The sequence below is a fragment of the Brassica napus genome, chromosome C2, assembly GCF_020379485.1.
Source record: "Brassica napus cultivar Da-Ae chromosome C2, Da-Ae, whole genome shotgun sequence".
Classification (NCBI taxonomy): Eukaryota; Viridiplantae; Streptophyta; class Magnoliopsida; order Brassicales; family Brassicaceae; genus Brassica; species Brassica napus.
In genome coordinates, this window is record NC_063445.1 from 6639739 (window position 1) to 6658735 (window position 18997).

Consider the following 18997-nt stretch of genomic DNA (forward strand, 5'->3'; position numbering starts at 1 on the left):
ATGTTCTTCATTGCATCAGTGATATGCTGCGGATTCAACCCATCAATGATTCCAACACGATCAATGAAAAGCCTACCAACATACTTCGGAGTACAGTGTCTCCGCTGAGCGAGTCGGTCTCCCGCTGAGTATGTATGTTTTTCCACATACTTTGTTACCCAAAACGTGTTTGTCCCATGTTTCACACTCGCTCTGACCTTCCATTGACAACCACTAACCGGACATGTTGTCACAAGGAGAGTTTTCCTTGACATGTATATTCTGAAGGAGAACTTAAACCTCACTGCTGTCAACCGCAGCTCTGAAAGCAGTGCATCCTTGCTAACAAAACTCTGGTTGACATAGATACTGTTACCATTCGATCTTCCTCCTTCAATCTTTTCGATATCTTCAAAACACATATCATCATCTTCCTCATCCTCATCTTCAACCTTTCCATAAACACTGTAATCCTCACCATTCTCGTCCGCTTCAGCAACAATAGAGATACCAGCATCCTCCTCCCCATCGTCCTCATCCCCATCGTCCTCCTCCCCGTCATGATTTTCATCTTCAACCAAATCAACATCATCATCATCTTCAAAACATTCATCAGCTTCATCATCTTCCCTGAACTCTGAAACCGTTTCCACCTTGCTACGGCTTGATACACAAAGCCGTACTTCATGCGTTTTGGTTATCTCGAGCAAGTTTTGAACTTGTCTATCACTTGTAACATGAATAGGAGGGGTGTCTGGAGCCTGCATCATTTCTGCTGGTAATGAGTAGGTTATCTCCACAGATTCTGTGCTCATGTCCAGGTTATAATCTTCTTGAGCCATTGCAAGAAGTTCAGCATGTGTCGAACCTTCCCCCAAAAAAATGATTCTCGCTCCTTTGACATTATCAACCACAAAATCCCAACGACAATCATTCAACAACCATTTTCCATACACTGCATGTAACTGACGCATCATCTACAAAAATTCAAAATAAAACACATTAGTAAACATAGAGAAAATGAAAGTTTACTAAACATTGACGCAGACGACATACCAGTAAGTCGTCTGGAAGACTTACCAGTAAGTCGTCTGGAAGACTTACCAGTAAGTCGTCCAAACAGGTCATTTTTGCAATTGAATTTTAAATAGGACGACTTACTTGTAAGTCGTCCAGCTTTGTTTGTTAAAAAAAAAAACCTAGACGACTTACCAGTAAGTCGTCTAGGATAAATGGGTTAGTTTTGCATTTGACCGAATTGTATCAGATATTTGACTTTTCCTGGACGACTTACCAGTAAGTCATCTCAGGGAAAACAAAAATTTCAATATTTTATTAAAGCTAGACGACTTATTTGTAAGTCTTCTCAGGTTAGTTTGCAATTCGAAAAAGAAACTTATATATTTAACTTTACCCAGACGACTTACTTGAAAGTCGTCCAGGCAGACGACAAACAAGAAAGTCGTCCGAGATAAGCAAGGTTTGACCATAATCTAGGAATTAAATCTGGACGACTTTGCTTATCCTGGACGACTTTCAAGTAAGTCGTCTTACTGGACGACTTCCGCGTAAGTCGTCTGGGAAAAGTTAAATTTAAGTTTTATTTTCCAATTGCAAAAGTAACCTGAGACGACTTACAGATAAGTCGTCCAGATTTAATAAAATATTGAAATTTTTGTTTTCCCGGAGAAGACTTACTGGTAAGTCGTCCAGGAATAGTCAAATATCTGACACAATTCGGTCAAATGCAAAACTAACCCATTTATCCTAGACGACTTATCAGTAAGTCGTCTAGGGTATTCCCTAGTTCTTTTTTTAACAAACAAAGATGACGACTTAAAAATAAGTCGTCCGTTTGACCAGAAGACTTACCCGTAAGTCTTCTACAGCCAGACTACTTACGGGTAAGTCTTCTACACAAACAGATCTGGAAAAAAATTCAGTTTCATACCTTAAACTAGTGAGATGACTTCCTTAGCACACAGAGTCTTCTCCAACCACCCACAATCTCAAACGAAAGTAACCCACCAAGAATAGTATGCTTGAATGGCTCTATAAACCATAAAAAAATTTGAATCAAAAGCTTGAGTTTTTTGGATGAATATGGAGGCAAAGTGAAAGAGATGTTGTTTTTAGTTCATAACAAGTGAGAAAGAGAGAGAGTAAATCGATTTTAGGTGCATTAAGAGCTTCAAATTGGTTGTTCATGGTGGTTGGGGTATTGATCATAATGGCAATCTTGTAATTACTTGAAATTGATGAGGGTGAGAGAGTAAAAATATCATTTTCGGAAAAAAAAAATAAAAAAAATTTGATGGCATTTTCGTGAATATCATGAACTTGTGGGGTGAATAGGACAAAAGAAAAATTCAAGAAAAGCATGAGTTAGTTTTAGGTTTGACTTTGAGTTTTGAGTCAATCTTGCAAAAAGCTCTTTAATAATCAGACTTTAGTTTGTAACAATTGGTTCATACATATTGCTCTGTTAAGTATCTTCAATATCAATCATCCAAAAGCACTAGAAATCAAATGATTTCTGATATGCATATTTTATATGGTAAACTACAATTATATACATTAGAAAATTTAAAAATAAATATTCGATACATTAATATACACGATACATTAATAAAGTTTGTTGATCCCAAATTGGAATATTTTAAAATGTGACATAAATCGAATATTTTAGAAGATCTTATGTAAATAAATAGTCTCTTTAGAATCATATATTAATAATTTATAGAAATATAAATAAAATATTTTATAGTTTATTTTATATTCACAATGAATTTTAGTTCAAATTCTTCTTACGATTTTATAATATTTTATAATATTAAATACAATTATATCTAAAACACACATTTAAATTATATGATACATATCTCATATACATTAAATAATATAATAAAACAATATGAAACTCAAATTTGTAAAATTTAATAAATATATAAATAATGAAATCAATTATATGTTATTATATATATATTGTAAACATATAAATATAAACATATAAATATTGGCATATAAATATAAATATTTATATTTATTTATATAAACATATAAATATTTTATTATATTTCAACATATAAATATTGAAGTCAATTATTTTTGCTATATATATTTTATATAATTTTATTATATAAAATATATATATTTCAAAATATATAAATCTAAAAGAGAAAACGCTTTGTAAATTAATAGTTCTATAAATTAATAAAATATTATAGTCCTAACAGTACTAACTAATAGTGTGTTTACTGTAGATATTTTAAAAAAATAATAATATTTGAACAGTTTGTAACAGGAAATGTTTTAAGAAGAGTCCATCGCCTAAATGCTGGAATGTTTGTATTCTTAATTAAATTCTTGGTATTCAGTTGTCTTCAACAAGTAGATAAGAGCACCATTAGTGGTATTTTAGATTCTAAAAATAATATAAAGTTCACTATTTTAGATTCTAACAATGGTATTTTATATTGTATAACTATAAAACTATATATCATTGTTAGAATCAAATAACGATATGCAGATAAAATAATATAAGTTATTACGAAAAATAATTTATTTAGATAGATATTAAATTAATATGAGCGTTTTATGATTTTTTTTTAAAAAAAAAATCACAAATGTTTTGTTTTGTTTTTTTAACTTGAATTTGGAAAAAAATGGCTTTTAATATTAAACCGGATTACTGATTTTAACGAGTTTGACCGAATTTGCCGATTTAACTCAAATCTATTTTTTTTTTACATAACCCGAAACCGGTTAGAAGAGCGAAAAACGGTTTTCAAAAAACGGTAATTAACATATATGGTGCTTCCGGTATATTTTGAATTCGGCTCCTCAATTCTCGGTTTCTCCTCTTTGTGCACGATGGCTTGGAAGAGTGTGTTTGACGGTGGCAACTTCATCTTAAGTGCTGAACCACTTTTGTGGGTTTTTAGCATTCGGGCTTTGCTATCTTGATCCTATTGGAAGATTGTTAATTAGGGTCTTTGTTATTTTCTGTATTTGTGTTTCTTTTCCTTTATTGCTTATGTTGTAACAAAAAAGTCAAAAAAAAGCCTCTCTTATGAAAGCTTTAAAAATAACCGGATACAGACCCGCGCTTAAGCGCAGATTAACTCTACCAAGTCATTATATTTTATTATTTATATTTTGTGGTATATAATATATGTATATAATATTTATATATTTGTTGTGGTGTTAATTTATAATGTAAAATGTTTCATATTATATGTTGTAATATGTGTTGTATATGGTGTTAGTTTGTAATGTATAATGATTCATATTATACATTGTAATACATGTTGTATATGGCGTTAGTTTACAAAGTCTAAAATTTAATAGATTGGATAATATTTGAACAAAAAAAATAGATTGGATAATAATGTTAGATATAATTGATATAGTATTTCTTTTAAATTAATAATTTGGTAAATTTTGTTTAAATTTTAATGTATTATATTATATTTAACACATGTTATACTATTTGCTTATTAGTTTTTTTTGTCTAACTGATTAAAACATATTTGGCCCAGAAAATATAAATGTATAAACTTCTAATATTTAAAGTTTGGGCTAATAATTTCGTTTATAGATTATGCCCAACACATAATAATTTAGCAAAGAAATATCTAATTTAATTAAGCCCTAATGTGTAACTGATTTTTGTCCGGAAGTGTAAAGTCAACAACTTCTACTGTCTTTAATTTTGTTTCTGTCGGTGTAAAAGGTAAGAAATCAGATCAAGTTCATCGTTTCTCTCTCTCTTCTTCAACTGACCGATACAAGTTTTCTCTTCCTAAACTATATACACAATTAATTGATCTTCTATATTTTTTTGGATTTTCAAGACATGCATGAGGTTTCAGGATTCAATCGGAGGAAACTAAAGGTTATAATCTGAACCCTACGCCTAATACTTGATATGCTCTTAAACGTTCAAAGATTGTGTTACTAATAGGGTTTTTTCATCGGTTTTTTGATCTTGACATACAAACCATGTAGATAAGACGCTGATTTGAGAGAACGTTCAGAATCAGGCTCTTCCATGGTTTCGATGGAAAAAAAATCCGAAATATAACAACGAAATCAGTTAAGATTGATCGTCTCGGATGTTTCTCACACATGCATGAGCTTTGCTATATCAATCTCCGTAAGGTTCAAGGTAATAATATTCAAACCGGAGTCTTATTGCTCGTATAATCTTAAACGTTTTCAAAAACCAAAGTAATATATATGGTTAATCCCAGTTTTATATTGTGTTAATAATAGCTTTCTTTCATTTGTTTATTGATCTATATGTACAAAACTTGTAGATCAGACGCTGTCAAATTCAAGATCGAATCATAGAAAATGAAATCTTCCCAGTACCAAAAGCAAATTCAATATCCGACTTTGAAACTAAAGTTAACTTCTTCAACTCAATAGCGATTAAGAAAAATATAAGTTTCTTAAATTTTAGACTCATTATATGAAATAATAAGATTTTTTTATGTTGCAGTTTATGAACTGAAGAGAAACAAAGACGATGATCACCTATATACCATGGTCCTACTGGAGTTTTTGTATTGTAAATCTAATAGTAGATAACCCTCGGTTTAATTATAGTTAAATTTCGGATTAAGAGATTGGTTTAGGTTTAATATAGGATGTTGGTTTAATTTAAGGTATCCGGTTGTATTTACTTTGTAGCGTGTAATAATATACATCAATTTGAAAAGGTTCATAGTAATAAAATTGAAACCGTCCAAATTTAAATGACAACTTTTTAATTAGATAAAATTTAGGACTCTATTTTAATAGAGTAGATTCAAACGCATTGGCGTTGACAAAAAAAAAATTATGTCTGATTTCAAGATAGTTTTGACTCGACAAATAAATCCTTTTGTCTTAAAATATTTTGCGTATACGATAATTGCTGAATAGAAGAAGCACATGACCAGTTTTGGTCCATTCAAACCAATTTTTTAACTAGGCCATGCAATACATTCGGTAAAAACTTTTCGGCTTTCGGTCTTTCCAGCTGTACACGAGAAAAGAGAATAAAACCAAATTAATTTCCGTAATCTGAAATTGCGATATGAAACAGAAATCCATTCATGACACCGATTTATAAAATATTACAAAAAGGTTATTGCATGAGTTTGAATGTACATTAATATACACTTATGTGAATTTAAATAATATACATTAGGAGTATAATTTTGAATTCAGATGGTCTAGCATTTTCCGACTTCGAACAATAGGTTCAATACTAATAACTTTTGTATAGAAAAAACTGCCTCTTCTTTCTTGAGAAATATAAATGACCGGTAAAGTGTGGACGTTTTTGATATTTATTAGAATAATGGTTAGATAGGGTTTAACAGTTTATTGGTTAACTTGTTCCGGTTAACTCAAGTCTATACAAGTTTCACTATTGTAACTGAAATCTTCAATGAGAATAACATAAATAACAAACTCTCTCTCTCTCTCTCTCTCTCTCTCTCTCTCTCTCTCTTCACTTAGCTAATGTGGTATCAGAGCGTTGAATCGAAGTTCAACGATTACGATCCGAGCTTCTGTCATCATCAAGCTCATCGTTTCCTCGTCATCAACTCATCAAATCTTTTTCCGGCGAAATCTCAGCGCAAAATGATTGTTCTTCGTTGATCAACACGACAGTCAGCTCGCAATGATGGATCAGCTGCAAAATCAGCTCCTCCAGCCAAAGCTTCTTTGTCAAATCTTATTCCGATGGATTTGTCCCGATCCACCTATTCTGGTGACGATTTCGGCGATCCACCACCTTCATGAGTTCTGATTCCTTCGTTTCCAATTCTGAATCCAGTTACATCATCTGATTCACTTGATTCTGGAGGAATCTAATACTCGCCATACTTTCTCACTAATGTTGATAATCCAGTGATTTCTCTCATCTCAGAGGTACTCGACGAAACTAACTATCATACTTGGAACATTGGCGATGACTATTTCCTGAGATGGGAAGAACAAAATTGCATATGTAGATGGTTCTTTACATAGGCTTGTTGAATCGCATCCACATTATAGAATCTGGTCGAGATGTAACAGTATGGTGAAATCTTGATACTAAAATCTGTTACAAAACCGATGTATGGAAGCATCTTAAGGTTCAATGATGCATCGGAAATCTGGAAAGATCTGACAGCAAAGTTTCATCTAACTAATTTTCCAAGATCTTATCAGTTAGCTTAGAAAATTTGGTCTCTTCAACAAGGCTCATCGGATCTTTCATCATATTATACAAAACTCAAAACTCTTTGGGATGATCGTGAAGGTGAAGATTGTATGAAGACTTTTACTTGCTGCAAAGCTACAATTACATAGACATAGCACACAAAGGTCATCAATTTTTGTTGTTGGACTCAATGATTCATACTTGAATGCAAGGAGTCAGATCATAATGAAGCAACATGTTCTGGATTTTGTCAGAGGTCTACAATCTCTTGGATCAGGACTTCAATCAAAGAAACATCGCTTCTCTACAAAATGCAAGTGCCTTCTATGGTGCCAGTACTGAGAACATCCATGGCTCTATCAATGCAACATACAACTCCAAACAATCAAGCCCACTATGCTCTTATTGTGGATACAATGGACATATCATTTACAAGTGCTATAAGATACACGGTTATCCACCAGGATTTAAGCACAAGAAGAATCCTACTGACAAGTCTTCCTATGATGATAAACAAACCAACACGGTGAAACCAGTAGGTTATTATGCGTCATGGATAACACGTCTTATATGACAGAAGATTATTTGAGAGCATGTCTGATTCTATGAATAAATCAGTAACTCTTCCTACAGGTCAGAATATCAACGTAAAAGGAATTTGTCAGATTAGACTAAACGAGTATCTTCTGCTGACCAATGTTCTCTACATACCTGATTTCAGGTTGAATTTTCTCAGTATAAGTAAACTAACAAAGGATTTGGGATGTCGTGTGATGTTTGATCAAAACTCTTGTCTGATACAAGATTGGTGATTGGTCAGGTGAAGAGATAGCCAACCTCTACATTTTGGATGGAGCACTTAACACATATCTTGCAAGTTTGATCTAATCACCATCTATTAATGTCATAGTTGATACATCTTTATGGTATAGTAGAATAGGTCATCCCTCTGTGGACATAATAGACTTGATCACTAATGTACTTGGAATCAAGCAAAGAATAAATGATCTTTCACTGCTCCATATGTTCTTTGGCAAACAAAATAAATGTTTCTAATAACCTTTGTGCTAATGCTTTTGATCTTCTTCACATTGATATATGTGGACCGTTTTATATACTAATAATATAAATACTTTCTGACCATTGTGGATGATCATACAAGAGTGACTTGGATATATCTATTGCGGAGAAAGTCAGAAGTTCTACAAGTATTTCCAGATTTCTTAACAATGGTGGATAAACAATATAAGCTCATGTCAAAGGTGTTTGATCTGATAATGCTCTGGAGTTGAGGTTCGCCTCTCTATACGGTAAGAAAGGCATCATTGCTTATCACTCAAGTCCTGAGACTCCTCAGCAAAACTTTATAGCTGAGAGGAAACATCAGCACATTCTCAATGTGGCTCATACACTAATGTTTCAAGCTCAAGTTTCTCTTCAATATTGGGGAGATTGAGTGTTAAGGGCTGTATTTCTAATCAATAGACTACTAACACCACTTCTGAATAACAAGTCTCCTTTTATCTCCTGAGCCATCTTTTTTTACTCAGGCTAAGAAATTTGATGCTTGGCTTAAAGAAATGAAAGAGGAACTACTTGCTTTGGAAGCTACACATATATCAGATATCGTTTCTTTTCCTTCTGATAAGCATTCCATTGGATGCAAATGATTTTACAAAGACGCTGATGGTACATTGGAACATTACAAAGCATGACTTGTTGCTAAAGTGGGTTGACTTTATAGATACTTTCTTTCAAGTTGCAAAGATGACTAAATTCAAACACTCCTTGTGATTGTTGTAGCTAAGAAATGGTGTTTAACTCAATTGGATTTTCAAATGCATTTATTAATGGTGATTTAAGAAAGGAAATCTACAGGAAACTTCCTCCGGGTTATACACCAAAAGCTGGTTTTACTTTGCCACCAAATGTTGTTTGCAAGCTCAATTAATCTCTGTATGGTTTAAAACAAGTGTCAAAACAATGGTTCTTGAAGTTCATCCTGACTCTTTTGTCATTTGGTTTTTAAAAGTCTCATTATGGATCACATTTTGTTCATCAAAATAGTCGGAACAAAATATGTTGCAGTATTGGTATACATGGATGATATCATCATCGCCTCTAATAATGATGAAGATGTTAACTTTGTTAAAGAGACTCTAGCTGTACACTTAAGGCTTCATGATCTTGGTCCTCTTCGTTATTTATTGGGGCTAATTGTTAGATCTTCTATGGCATGTCGATTAAACAGAGGAAGTATAGTTTGGAATTACGTGAGGAAACTGGATTTCTTGCATCTAGGATAGTGTGAAACCTCTCCAACCTGATCTTCTTCTATACAAACGAATGGTGGGGAAGGTTGATGTATCTCATTACCGCGCACTACAAGAAAACACGGACAATACCGACGGAAAAACCGACCGAAAAAAATCGGTCAGGATTTTCCAACGGAATTCCGACGAAAACTTGTCGGAAATCTATTTCGGCAAATTCGTCGGAACTGCGTCGGAAAATCCTGACAGAATACTTTCGTCGGTATTTGGTCATACGATCCCGACAGAAAACCGACAAAAAACTGACAAAAATATGACCGTTGCAAAAAATTGACACATACCGACGAAATACCGATGCAGTACCGACAATTTTGGAATTTGGTCAGAATTCCGTCGGTATATTCCGACGGAATACCGACGGATTGAACAGCCGTTTCACTTCCCAATGGAATACCGACGAATTTGCAGCCGTTACACTTCCCGACGAAATACCGACGAATTATGTAGCTGTTAGTATCCGTTTAAATTACCGACGGAACACCGACGGGTTTGGTACGTTAATTTAGCCGTTATGATTCCCGACGGAATACCGACGAATATTTTCCGTCGGGAAGTTTTCCAGATTCATTATAAATACGACCTCTCCTTCATTCATTCAAATCACAACAAAACATTATAAATTATGGGTACTCCTTATAATTTCCGTTCTTGGTTAGATCAACCTCATATGGATCCAAATACAAATTTACTTACGGAGGAATACGCACGTGGTATTCAAGAATTCATGGGGGTAGTTCAAAGTCAACCGGAAGCAAGAACAAGTAAGTATTTATTATGTCCATGTTCTACTTGTAAGAATAATATCCGTGTCAAAAAAATGGAAGTATGGAGTCATTTATATTTGAAAGGATTTACACGTGGTTATAAGATTTGGTATCTTCATGGAGAAAGATTTGAGTATGGTAGTAGTAGCAAACCTCAAACTGCCGATAGGTTAGATGAACCTACCACAAATGTAGATTTTGGGGTAGGGACTGTTCAGATGGTATATGATGCATATGGAGAAAATTTACCGTCGGGTGAAGAGGAAGGAGATAGACAAGAACAACCCAATTTAGAAAATTTCCCATGTGAAGAGGAAGGAGAACGAGAACAACCCAATCTAGAAGCGAGAAGATTTTTTGAAATGTTAGATGCAGCTAAACAGCCATTGTATCAAGGATGTAAAGATGGGCATTCACCTTTATCATCCGCAAGTCGATTGATGGCGCTAAAGACTGACTATAATTTGGCTGAAGAATGTGTGGATGCGATTGCAGATTTTGTTAGAGATGTTCTACCTGAAGATAATCTTGCACCTGGCTCATATTATGAGGTACAAAAATTGGTCGCTGGTCTTGGCTTACCATATCAGGTGATAGATGTATGCATCGATAACTGCATGATTTACTGGAGAGCAGATGAGAACAGGGAGAATTGTAAATTCTGTCGGAAACCTCGTTATCAGGATACGAGTGGAAGAGTTCCGGTGCCATACAAACGAATGTGGTATTTGCCGTTGACTGAAAGATTAAAGAGGTTATATCATCTGAACGAACAGCAGAACCAATGAGATGGCATGCAGAGCACTTAACAAATGGTGAGATAACACATCCTTCCGATGCAGAGGCGTGGAAGCATTTTCAATCAACATATCCAGAATTTGCATCTGAGGTAAGAAATGTGTATCTTGCATTATGCACAGATGGTTTCAGCCCATTTGGAAAGCATGGAAGACAATATTCATTGTGGCCGGTAATCTTGACACCTTACAACTTACCACCACATTTGTGTATGCGACGGGAGTTTTTGTTCCTCTCAATTCTCGTTCCCGGGCCAGATCATCCTAAGAGATCACTGGATGTGTTTCTTCAGCCATTGATATATGAGCTGCAATTATTATGGGAGCACGGTGTTCATACATACGATGTTTCGCGGAAAGAGAATTTTCAGATGCGAGCAGTACTTATGTGGACAATAAGTGATTTTCCAGCATATGGTATGTTATCTGGATGGACCACGCATGGGAGGCTATCATGTCCTTATTGCCAAGACAACACAGATGCTTTCCAACTAAAAAATGGTCGGAAAACGTGTTGGTTTGACTGTCACAGGAGATTTCTACCACACGATCATCCATATCGTAAGAGTAAGACATTGTTTACAAAGAACAAGAGGGTGTTTGACAGTCCACCTGAAGAAGTAAGTGGCAAAAAGTTGAAGGAACAATTAAGAGATTTTGGTGCAGATAGAACGCCAGACGTGGGTGGAAACGGACATGAACCGATTTATGGTGTAGGGGAAAATCATAATTGGCATAAGAAAAGTATCTTCTGGGATTTGCCCTATTGGGAGACTCATTTGTTGCGGCACTGTTTAGATGTCATGCATATTGAGAAGAACTTTTTCGACAATTTGATGAACACCATCCTTGATGTCCAAGGCAAGACGAAGGATAACTTGAAGTCAAGACTGGATTTGGTTGATATTTGTGCTCGTCTCGAACTTCATGTTGATGAGCACGGTAAAGGTTCTATTCCCATATATCGACTGGATGCAACTGCAAAAGAAGAGTTTTTTGATTGGATAACACACAGTGTTAAATTTCCAGACGGTTATGCATCAAGTTTGCGTAATTGTGTTGACAAAAGTGAAGGGAAGTTTACTGGCTTGAAGAGCCATGATTGTCATGTAATGATGCAGCGCCTCCTTCCTTTTGCGTTTTCCGCACTATTGCCACGAAATGTCCACGAAGCAATCGCAGGTACTTTAAAATTTAACATAGTTAAATTAATTGTCATATTATTTTTTAATGCTTATATATATATATATATGCTTATGGAATTTTTTTTCTTCGTGTATGTAGGGATAAGTGCTTTCTTCCGTGATTTATGCTCGAGATCACTCACATCAGATGGTATTCGCAATTTGGAAGTTAAAATACCGGTGATCCTTTGCAACCTCGAGAAGATATTTCCTCCATCATTTTTGATGTTATGGAGCATCTTGCTATTCATCTTGCGAGAGAAGCGGCACTCGGTGGTCCCGTGCAGTACAGGTGGATGTATTTGTACGAAAGGTTTATGTTTCATCTGAAGAAGAAGGTCAAGAATTTAAGCAAGGTGGAGGGATCAATAGTGTCTCAGTGCATCAATGAGGAAACCTCAAACTTTGCTGAATACTACTTTCCATCAGAAGTTCGAACAAAAAGTCGAAGACCTGCACGGCATGATGATAGAGGTGAAAGGGCAACATATTATGTTTATGTGCCAAACATGTTTACACAAATTGGACGACATAGTGGAAAGTCAACGGACCGGATACTTACAGTGGCTGAGCATGCTCATTTGCACACATATTTGCTTACAAACTGCGAAGACATTCTTGAATATGAGAGGTACATAGATTTAAAACTATGAATTATTTGCAATATTTTTGACACATATCTAACATTTTGTGTTTTTTACAGTATTTACTTGGTAGAGATGCGCTTAAAGTACCCGGATGCGACCGAAGAACAACTCGAACAACTCAAGCAAAACAACTTTGCAACATGGCTTTCTGATTATGTAAGTGTCTACTCAGTAATTAGTGGTAACTAATCATTTTACTTATTATCTTTTAATGAAAGAAAACATTTTTTTGTTTTTATAGGTAAGCCATTGTTTAGCTACTGGGCACCCACCTAAAGATTGGTTACGTGAGATAGTTTGTGGTCCAAAGTTTGTTGCGAAGTCATATCCGAGATATTGCACTCGAGGATATGCATTCAGAGTTCTTAAGGAAAATACTGTAAGGAGAACAGTTGATTGTGGGGTTTCTTCGTCATCCGGAGACGATGTGTACTACGGTAACGTACGCGAGATTTTGGAAATTCAGTACCCGGGAATGATTGGCATGAGATGTATTGTCTTCAACTGTGAGTGGTACGACAACGTTGTTGGTCGCGGAGTAAGCACTGACGCATTCGGTGTTACATCTGTACATTCGCGACGACGACTGGATTTTTACGATCCATTCATTCTTGCTTCACAAGCTGACCAGGTATGTATGTTGAAATATATTTTCCATCGGAAGTAATCATATATAATTACTTCGACTTATATAATTTATAATTTTTCAGGTTTGCTATATTCGTTATCCGCGGATTAGGCAAAGGAACGATCCTTGGATCGTTGTCATGTCAATAAATCCCAGAAGCCGAGTACAAGGAGTATTTGATCCACTACAACAACAATTAACCGAAGAGGACGGCGAGATTGGAGAGTTTGACGAAGACGATTCAGATTCATCATGTTCATCATCAGATAATTCCTCAGATGCAGAGTAGATACTCTTTTATGAATGTATATGCAAATTACTTTTAAACATTGTAGATTTCTTCTAAAAACAAATTATGGGTTTGAAACGTTGTATACTTTAAAATTAAAAAAATAAATTAGATTTGTTGATTTAAAAATCTAACGGTTGTAAAACAAAAATCAAGCTGAAACTCTAAATTGATAATGTCCGTCGGTATTCCGTCGGTATTTACCGACGCATTTCCGACGAACCCCTCAAATTCTAGGGGTTCGTCGGTATTCCGTCGGTATTTACCGACGCATTTCCGACGAACACCTAGAATTTGAGGGGTTCGTCGGAAATGCGTCGGTAAATACCGACGGAATACCGACAGACATTATCAATTTAGAGTTTCGGTTTCTTACAGGTATGTTTTTTTTACAGTTGTATTAAATATCATATATAACATCAGACAACAAATCTACCCATTGTATTCTCACAGTTTTAAAACTTTGAACATGACATATATATAATCATTAAATCAAAACCGTTCGAACAACATCATACACTTTTAAGTTGGCTTGTGCCAGTTCTCAGAAGTTGTAACACTCAAATAAATTTATAACATTTTTTGAGAATGTTTTATGATTATATAACATAATATATCGGTTTTAGAAAGTCGTATAACAAATATAAATAATTTCGACACCCTGTGTAAACTCTAAACCGTAATCCGTCGGTATCTCGTCGGAATATTCCGACAAATAACCGACGGAATTAACTATACCGACGAGGAGCAGACGGAAATGGTCGTCGGTATTTAGAAAATTACCCGGGTGAAGCTGTACCGGGCAAAATTTCAGCGAACCGCCAATATTAAAAAACCGACGGATTTCTGACGGGTATATTAAATACCGACGGAAAAAACCCGTCGGTAATCCGTCAGTTTGTTAAATGAATACATAAGAGAAAATCTCTTCTTTTTCCTCATTTCTTCCCCTTTTTTCTCTCTCTCCGCCCAACCTCTCCTCCTCCCTCGCGATTTCCGGCTAAATCCCCCAAATTCGACCTCCTCTTTCACCCAGTCATGTAAGATTTTCAATTCCTTTAACTTTGCTCATGGGATTTTAAAGGTTACAATGTTAGTTTTAGGGTTTATGTGATTTTGAGATTGATTAGGGATTTGGAAGTTAGTTTAGGGCCGGGATTGAAGTTTTGATTTAGGATTTGTGTGATTGAAGTTATAGATTTTGAAGTTATTGAAGTTATAAAGTTTTTTTTTAATCAAATGTTTTTAATTATATAAAAATCGTTTTTATTTATAAAAAATCAGCATATGGTATAAAAAATATTTTTTTCATTATAAAAATTCGTTAAATAAATTATAAAACACATTTTAATTATTATAAAAATATTTTAATTATAAAACGTTTCTAAATAATAAAAAAGCTTACTAATGTTTTTTTTTGTAGGGATGAACCACCTCCTCTTATACTTAGACGTCGTTCTCGCCGGGGTACTTCTTCAGTCACTCAGAGTACTCAGAGTACGTCACCCGCTAGTAGCCCAGTTGCAGCTACCACTCCTCCAGCAGCCCCCACCCCTCTAGCAGCCCGCACCCCCCTTCTGTAGCTTCCGGCCCTTCTCAAAGTTCAAGAGGAGGAGGATTGCCTACTACGATGACTGTTGCGGAGTTAGTTAGGCAACCTGGCCGAGAATCGCTTCAGCGCCTTGATCCAAATTATCTTATTGTCCCAAACACCACTTGGTAAGTATTTGTTTTAAAAGGTTCTTTCATTTTATATTCATCTTTTACATTTAATTGTGTTTGGTTTTATTTCGTAGGTTTGATTTGTCTGGCAATGGTATCACCAACAGCCTTCTTAGGATGGAGTACACGATGCTAAAGCGTGGTTATCCAACTTTCTATGACATGCCTGAAGAAGATCAAGAACTTTGGTTTCGGCAATTTGCGGTATACGTTGTCAATTTTTAATATTATAAAAAAAATTTCTACAATTGTAACTTTCTAAAAAAAAAATTGTATTTATTTTGCAGCAAGAGTTCACTTGGGAATCAGGGATTACAGAACAAGTGAAAATTGTTTTCCGCCGCAAAGCAGCTTCGCACTACACCAAGCGGATCAATGAGTGGAAGCAAAAATTCGATGTTGGCGAGGTCCCAAAGCACATCAACCCAGACGTTTGGCGGGATTTGTGTGCTCATTGGACGAAAGATGAGACAAAGTCTTTGTCGACAATCAACTCGCAAAATCGGTGTAGCGGGCGTGGCGGGAAAGGGATGTTTGTCCACAACTTAGGGGCAACAAGTTTACAGACCCGAGCACTTCAGCTAGTAAGTTTCTAATCTGATTTTCTTATTCATTTTTAAATATGTGATACTAAATATATTGTTTTTAGATGAAGGAAAACGGTGGAGTTCCCGTAGATGATTTTACCCTGATGAAGAACGCCTATACCAACAAGAAGAATGGGGAGATTCAGGATGGACTTATTAAGGGCGTAATCCAGGTCGTGGAAAATCGAAAAGTGGATCTCCTCGCGACTCAAGCTTCTATGTGTGAAGAAGGCGATTCTGCATCTTCCAACTCCTTAACCGTAGAGCAACTCAACAACCTTGTTCTCGAGGTACATTCTAATTTCTTTTTGCTATGTATGTGTGATATGTGTGTGTGCATGCGTATGTGTGTGATATGTATTTGTTATTTCTCATTCAGGCTGTTCCAAAGAAAAAGGGCCGTTATGTTGGATTGGCTCGTTCGACCGGAGGGGCTTCTTCTTCTTCTTCAGCTCACTATCCACTCGTTGATGAGCTTATGGAGCAGATTAAGACCAAGGATACGGAGATTGAGTTCCTGAAGCAGGACAATGCTGAAATCCGGGTTGAGCTGCAGCAAAACCGAATGACTATGGAGGAAAACAATGTTCTCACCCAGACCTTGTTGCAGAAGTTTAGGACCCGATTCGGTGAAGACTTTTAGTTGTTTTTTAATTTTCAAAAACTTTTTATTACTTTTTATAACTTTAATGTATAATAATGTTGAATTTATATATCTATAATGTTTTTAAATTCTAAATTATCAATTTTTTCCAGAAATTAAATTAAGAATTATAAAAATTGTTTTTTTAATTAAAAAAGGAATACCGACGGATAGAGTTATCCGTCGGAATTTCTACATTTTTCCGACGAATAAGATCCATCGATATTTTCATGATATTCCGACGGAATAAAGTCGTCGGTTTTATTTTCAGTTACCGACGGACTTTTTTCGTCGGTATTTTCTGAATATTCTGATGAACACCCTTTGTCGGTATTTTCTGAAATTCCGACGAATTCTCTTCGTCGGTATTCTCTATAAATACCGACGGATATGTATCGTCAGAAATTTTAGATAAAAACCGACGGAATACGTTCGTCGGTATTTGCCGACGAAATATGTTCGTCGGTATTTACCGACAAATTTCCGACGAATATCAGTATACCGACGAGATGATACCGACGGACATTTTTCGTCGGTATTCCGTCGGTATGCGGCTTTCCCGACGAGATTATGACGGATTTGTCCATCGGTATCGCGCAGTTTTCTTGTAGTGGCGAGACATGGTATTACCATTTTTGTTAATAAACTATGCCAATATTTCTTTGCCCCCAAAGAATTCACATCTTCAAGCTGTCTATAAAGTCTTGCATTACTTGAAAGGGAGTATTGGTTTGAGTTTATTCTATTCAGCTACAAATGACTTGGTCCTTAAAGCTTTCACAGATGCTAACTAGGGTGCTTGTAAAGATTCAAGACGATCTACGAGTGGTTATTATATGTTCCTTGGCACATCCCTGATCTCATGGAATTCCAAGAATAACTATATACTCTAGCATTTCTCTGCTGAATCAGAATACAGAGCTATGAGTTTTGGAGTAAGGGAAATACATTGGCTCGTTAATATGCTTTGAGAGTTCGGTGTGCCACAACAAGCTCCTATGGCATTCTTTTGTGATTCCACTGCAGCTATACATAAAGTTAACAATGTAGTTTTCATGAGAGAACTAAACATTTAGAATCTGATTGTCATAAAGTTCAAGACATGATCGATGTTGGACATACCAAGACGTTACATGTCTCAATAGCAATGTTTTTAAACCCGACCCGGACATTGAACCGGACTACTTACCGGGTCGCTGGGTCACTGGGTCGACCGCGGTTGAACCACAGGTTAATAAATGAATTAATTTTACTATATAATAATATATTAGTTATGAAAATAAATATATAAAAACTAAAGTTCAGTATTTTCTAAATGTTTTTTAAAACATAAAATAATAGTTTGGATATGTATATATTTTATGTTTAAAAAGTATTTAGAAAATACTTAACTTTAGTTTTTATATTTTTATTTTCATTTGACATACAAAATATGAAAAAATAGTTTAGACTATTTAAATTTTTTATAAAAAAGTAAGAGTTATGACATTTAAAAAAAATCAAGATACAAAATTCATAAATATTTAAATGTCTAATGTGAATAATAAATTAAACTTCAAATTCAGAATAAACCAAAAGTAAAAGATCATTGTAATAAATTGTCAATAACGGAAATAAACTAACACCAAATCACATCAACTAGTTTTGGTTCTCTCTACCATCGTTCACTTCATTTTCTCTAGGTGGCATAGTGAAATCTTCATCAAAATCTAAAAATCACAAATATAAAACTAAGAAGGAAAAAAACCTAACTTTTTTTTGTCAGCACTTAACTTTTTAATTAGAAACTTAGAATATAAAACATAATCTAAAAAATAGTAAAAATTATTTATTGGTTCAACCGGTATCGGATTTCAGACTTTAGTGAGTTTTTGCGGGTTTCTAAATATTGGATTTTTCACAAAACCCAAACCAGATTTTTTCTGGGTCACCGGGTTTACCGATTTAACTGCGGGTCTGGGTCGGGTTTCAAAACACTGCTCAATAGGTAATCAAATTGCGGATGTTTTTACTAAAGCATTACAGCCAGAACAGTTTCATTCTCTTGTGGGCAAGATGAGACTCATTTCAATCTCATCACCATTTTTTTTTGCTCAAACATCAACTTTCATTTACCAATTCGTGGAAAGGAGATTACAATCTCAGAAGATTTAATCCCACATGCAATGCCGTGATCTAGTATCACCTAGGAACACTTGGAAGGATCTTATGCTACCCAAT

General features: G+C 35.1%; 2 protein-coding genes and 1 long non-coding RNA gene across 5 annotated transcripts; all 3 read left to right on the forward strand.

Moving 5' to 3' along the window:
• Positions 1–4715: 4715 nt before the first annotated feature.
• On the forward strand, positions 4716–5742 carry LOC125582108. 2 transcript variants are annotated; one of them, XR_007319967.1, is made up of 4 exons: positions 4716–4876; positions 4990–5149; positions 5301–5390; positions 5486–5742. It is a non-coding gene; the product is annotated as an uncharacterized LOC125582108 (long non-coding RNA). The 2 variants fall into 2 exon arrangements; XR_007319966.1 differs by having other exon boundaries at positions 4717–4876; positions 5301–5742.
• A 5307-nt stretch (positions 5743–11049) lies between these two features.
• On the forward strand, positions 11050–13946 carry LOC125582109. Of its 2 annotated transcripts, XR_007319968.1 has the most exons (4): positions 11050–12259; positions 12362–13064; positions 13150–13539; positions 13619–13946. XR_007319968.1 is itself a non-coding variant. In XM_048748631.1 (3 exons), exons 1-3 carry the CDS (start codon positions 12981–12983, stop codon positions 13823–13825), a joined length of 681 nt encoding a protein of 226 aa, XP_048604588.1. In that variant the 5' UTR covers positions 12944–12980; the 3' UTR covers positions 13826–13946. The 2 variants fall into 2 exon arrangements, 1 of the variants encoding a protein (XP_048604588.1); XM_048748631.1 differs by lacking the exon at positions 11050–12259 and having other exon boundaries at positions 12944–13064.
• A 377-nt stretch (positions 13947–14323) lies between these two features.
• On the forward strand, positions 14324–17338 carry LOC125582110. Its single transcript, XM_048748632.1, has 4 exons — positions 14324–15544; positions 15622–16131; positions 16197–16424; positions 16514–17338. Exons 2-4 carry the CDS (start codon positions 16078–16080, stop codon positions 16775–16777), a joined length of 546 nt encoding a protein of 181 aa, XP_048604589.1. The 5' UTR covers positions 14324–15544; positions 15622–16077; the 3' UTR covers positions 16778–17338.
• Positions 17339–18997: the final 1659 nt, after the last annotated feature.

Bases quoted from the DNA above. Each gene is read 5' to 3' on its own strand.
- LOC125582109 (XM_048748631.1), top strand. From the start codon at position 12,981: ATGCGCTTAAAGTACCCGGATGCGACCGAAGAACAACTCGAACAACTC. The intron at 13,065-13,149 runs GTAAGTGTCTAC...TTGTTTTTATAG, and splicing joins CAACATGGCTTTCTGATTAT to GTAAGCCATTGTTTAGCTAC. The intron at 13,540-13,618 runs GTATGTATGTTG...ATAATTTTTCAG, and splicing joins TTGCTTCACAAGCTGACCAG to GTTTGCTATATTCGTTATCC.
- LOC125582110 (XM_048748632.1), top strand. From the start codon at position 16,078: ATGTTTGTCCACAACTTAGGGGCAACAAGTTTACAGACCCGAGCACTT. The intron at 16,132-16,196 runs GTAAGTTTCTAA...TATTGTTTTTAG, and splicing joins AGACCCGAGCACTTCAGCTA to ATGAAGGAAAACGGTGGAGT. The intron at 16,425-16,513 runs GTACATTCTAAT...TTTCTCATTCAG, and splicing joins TCAACAACCTTGTTCTCGAG to GCTGTTCCAAAGAAAAAGGG.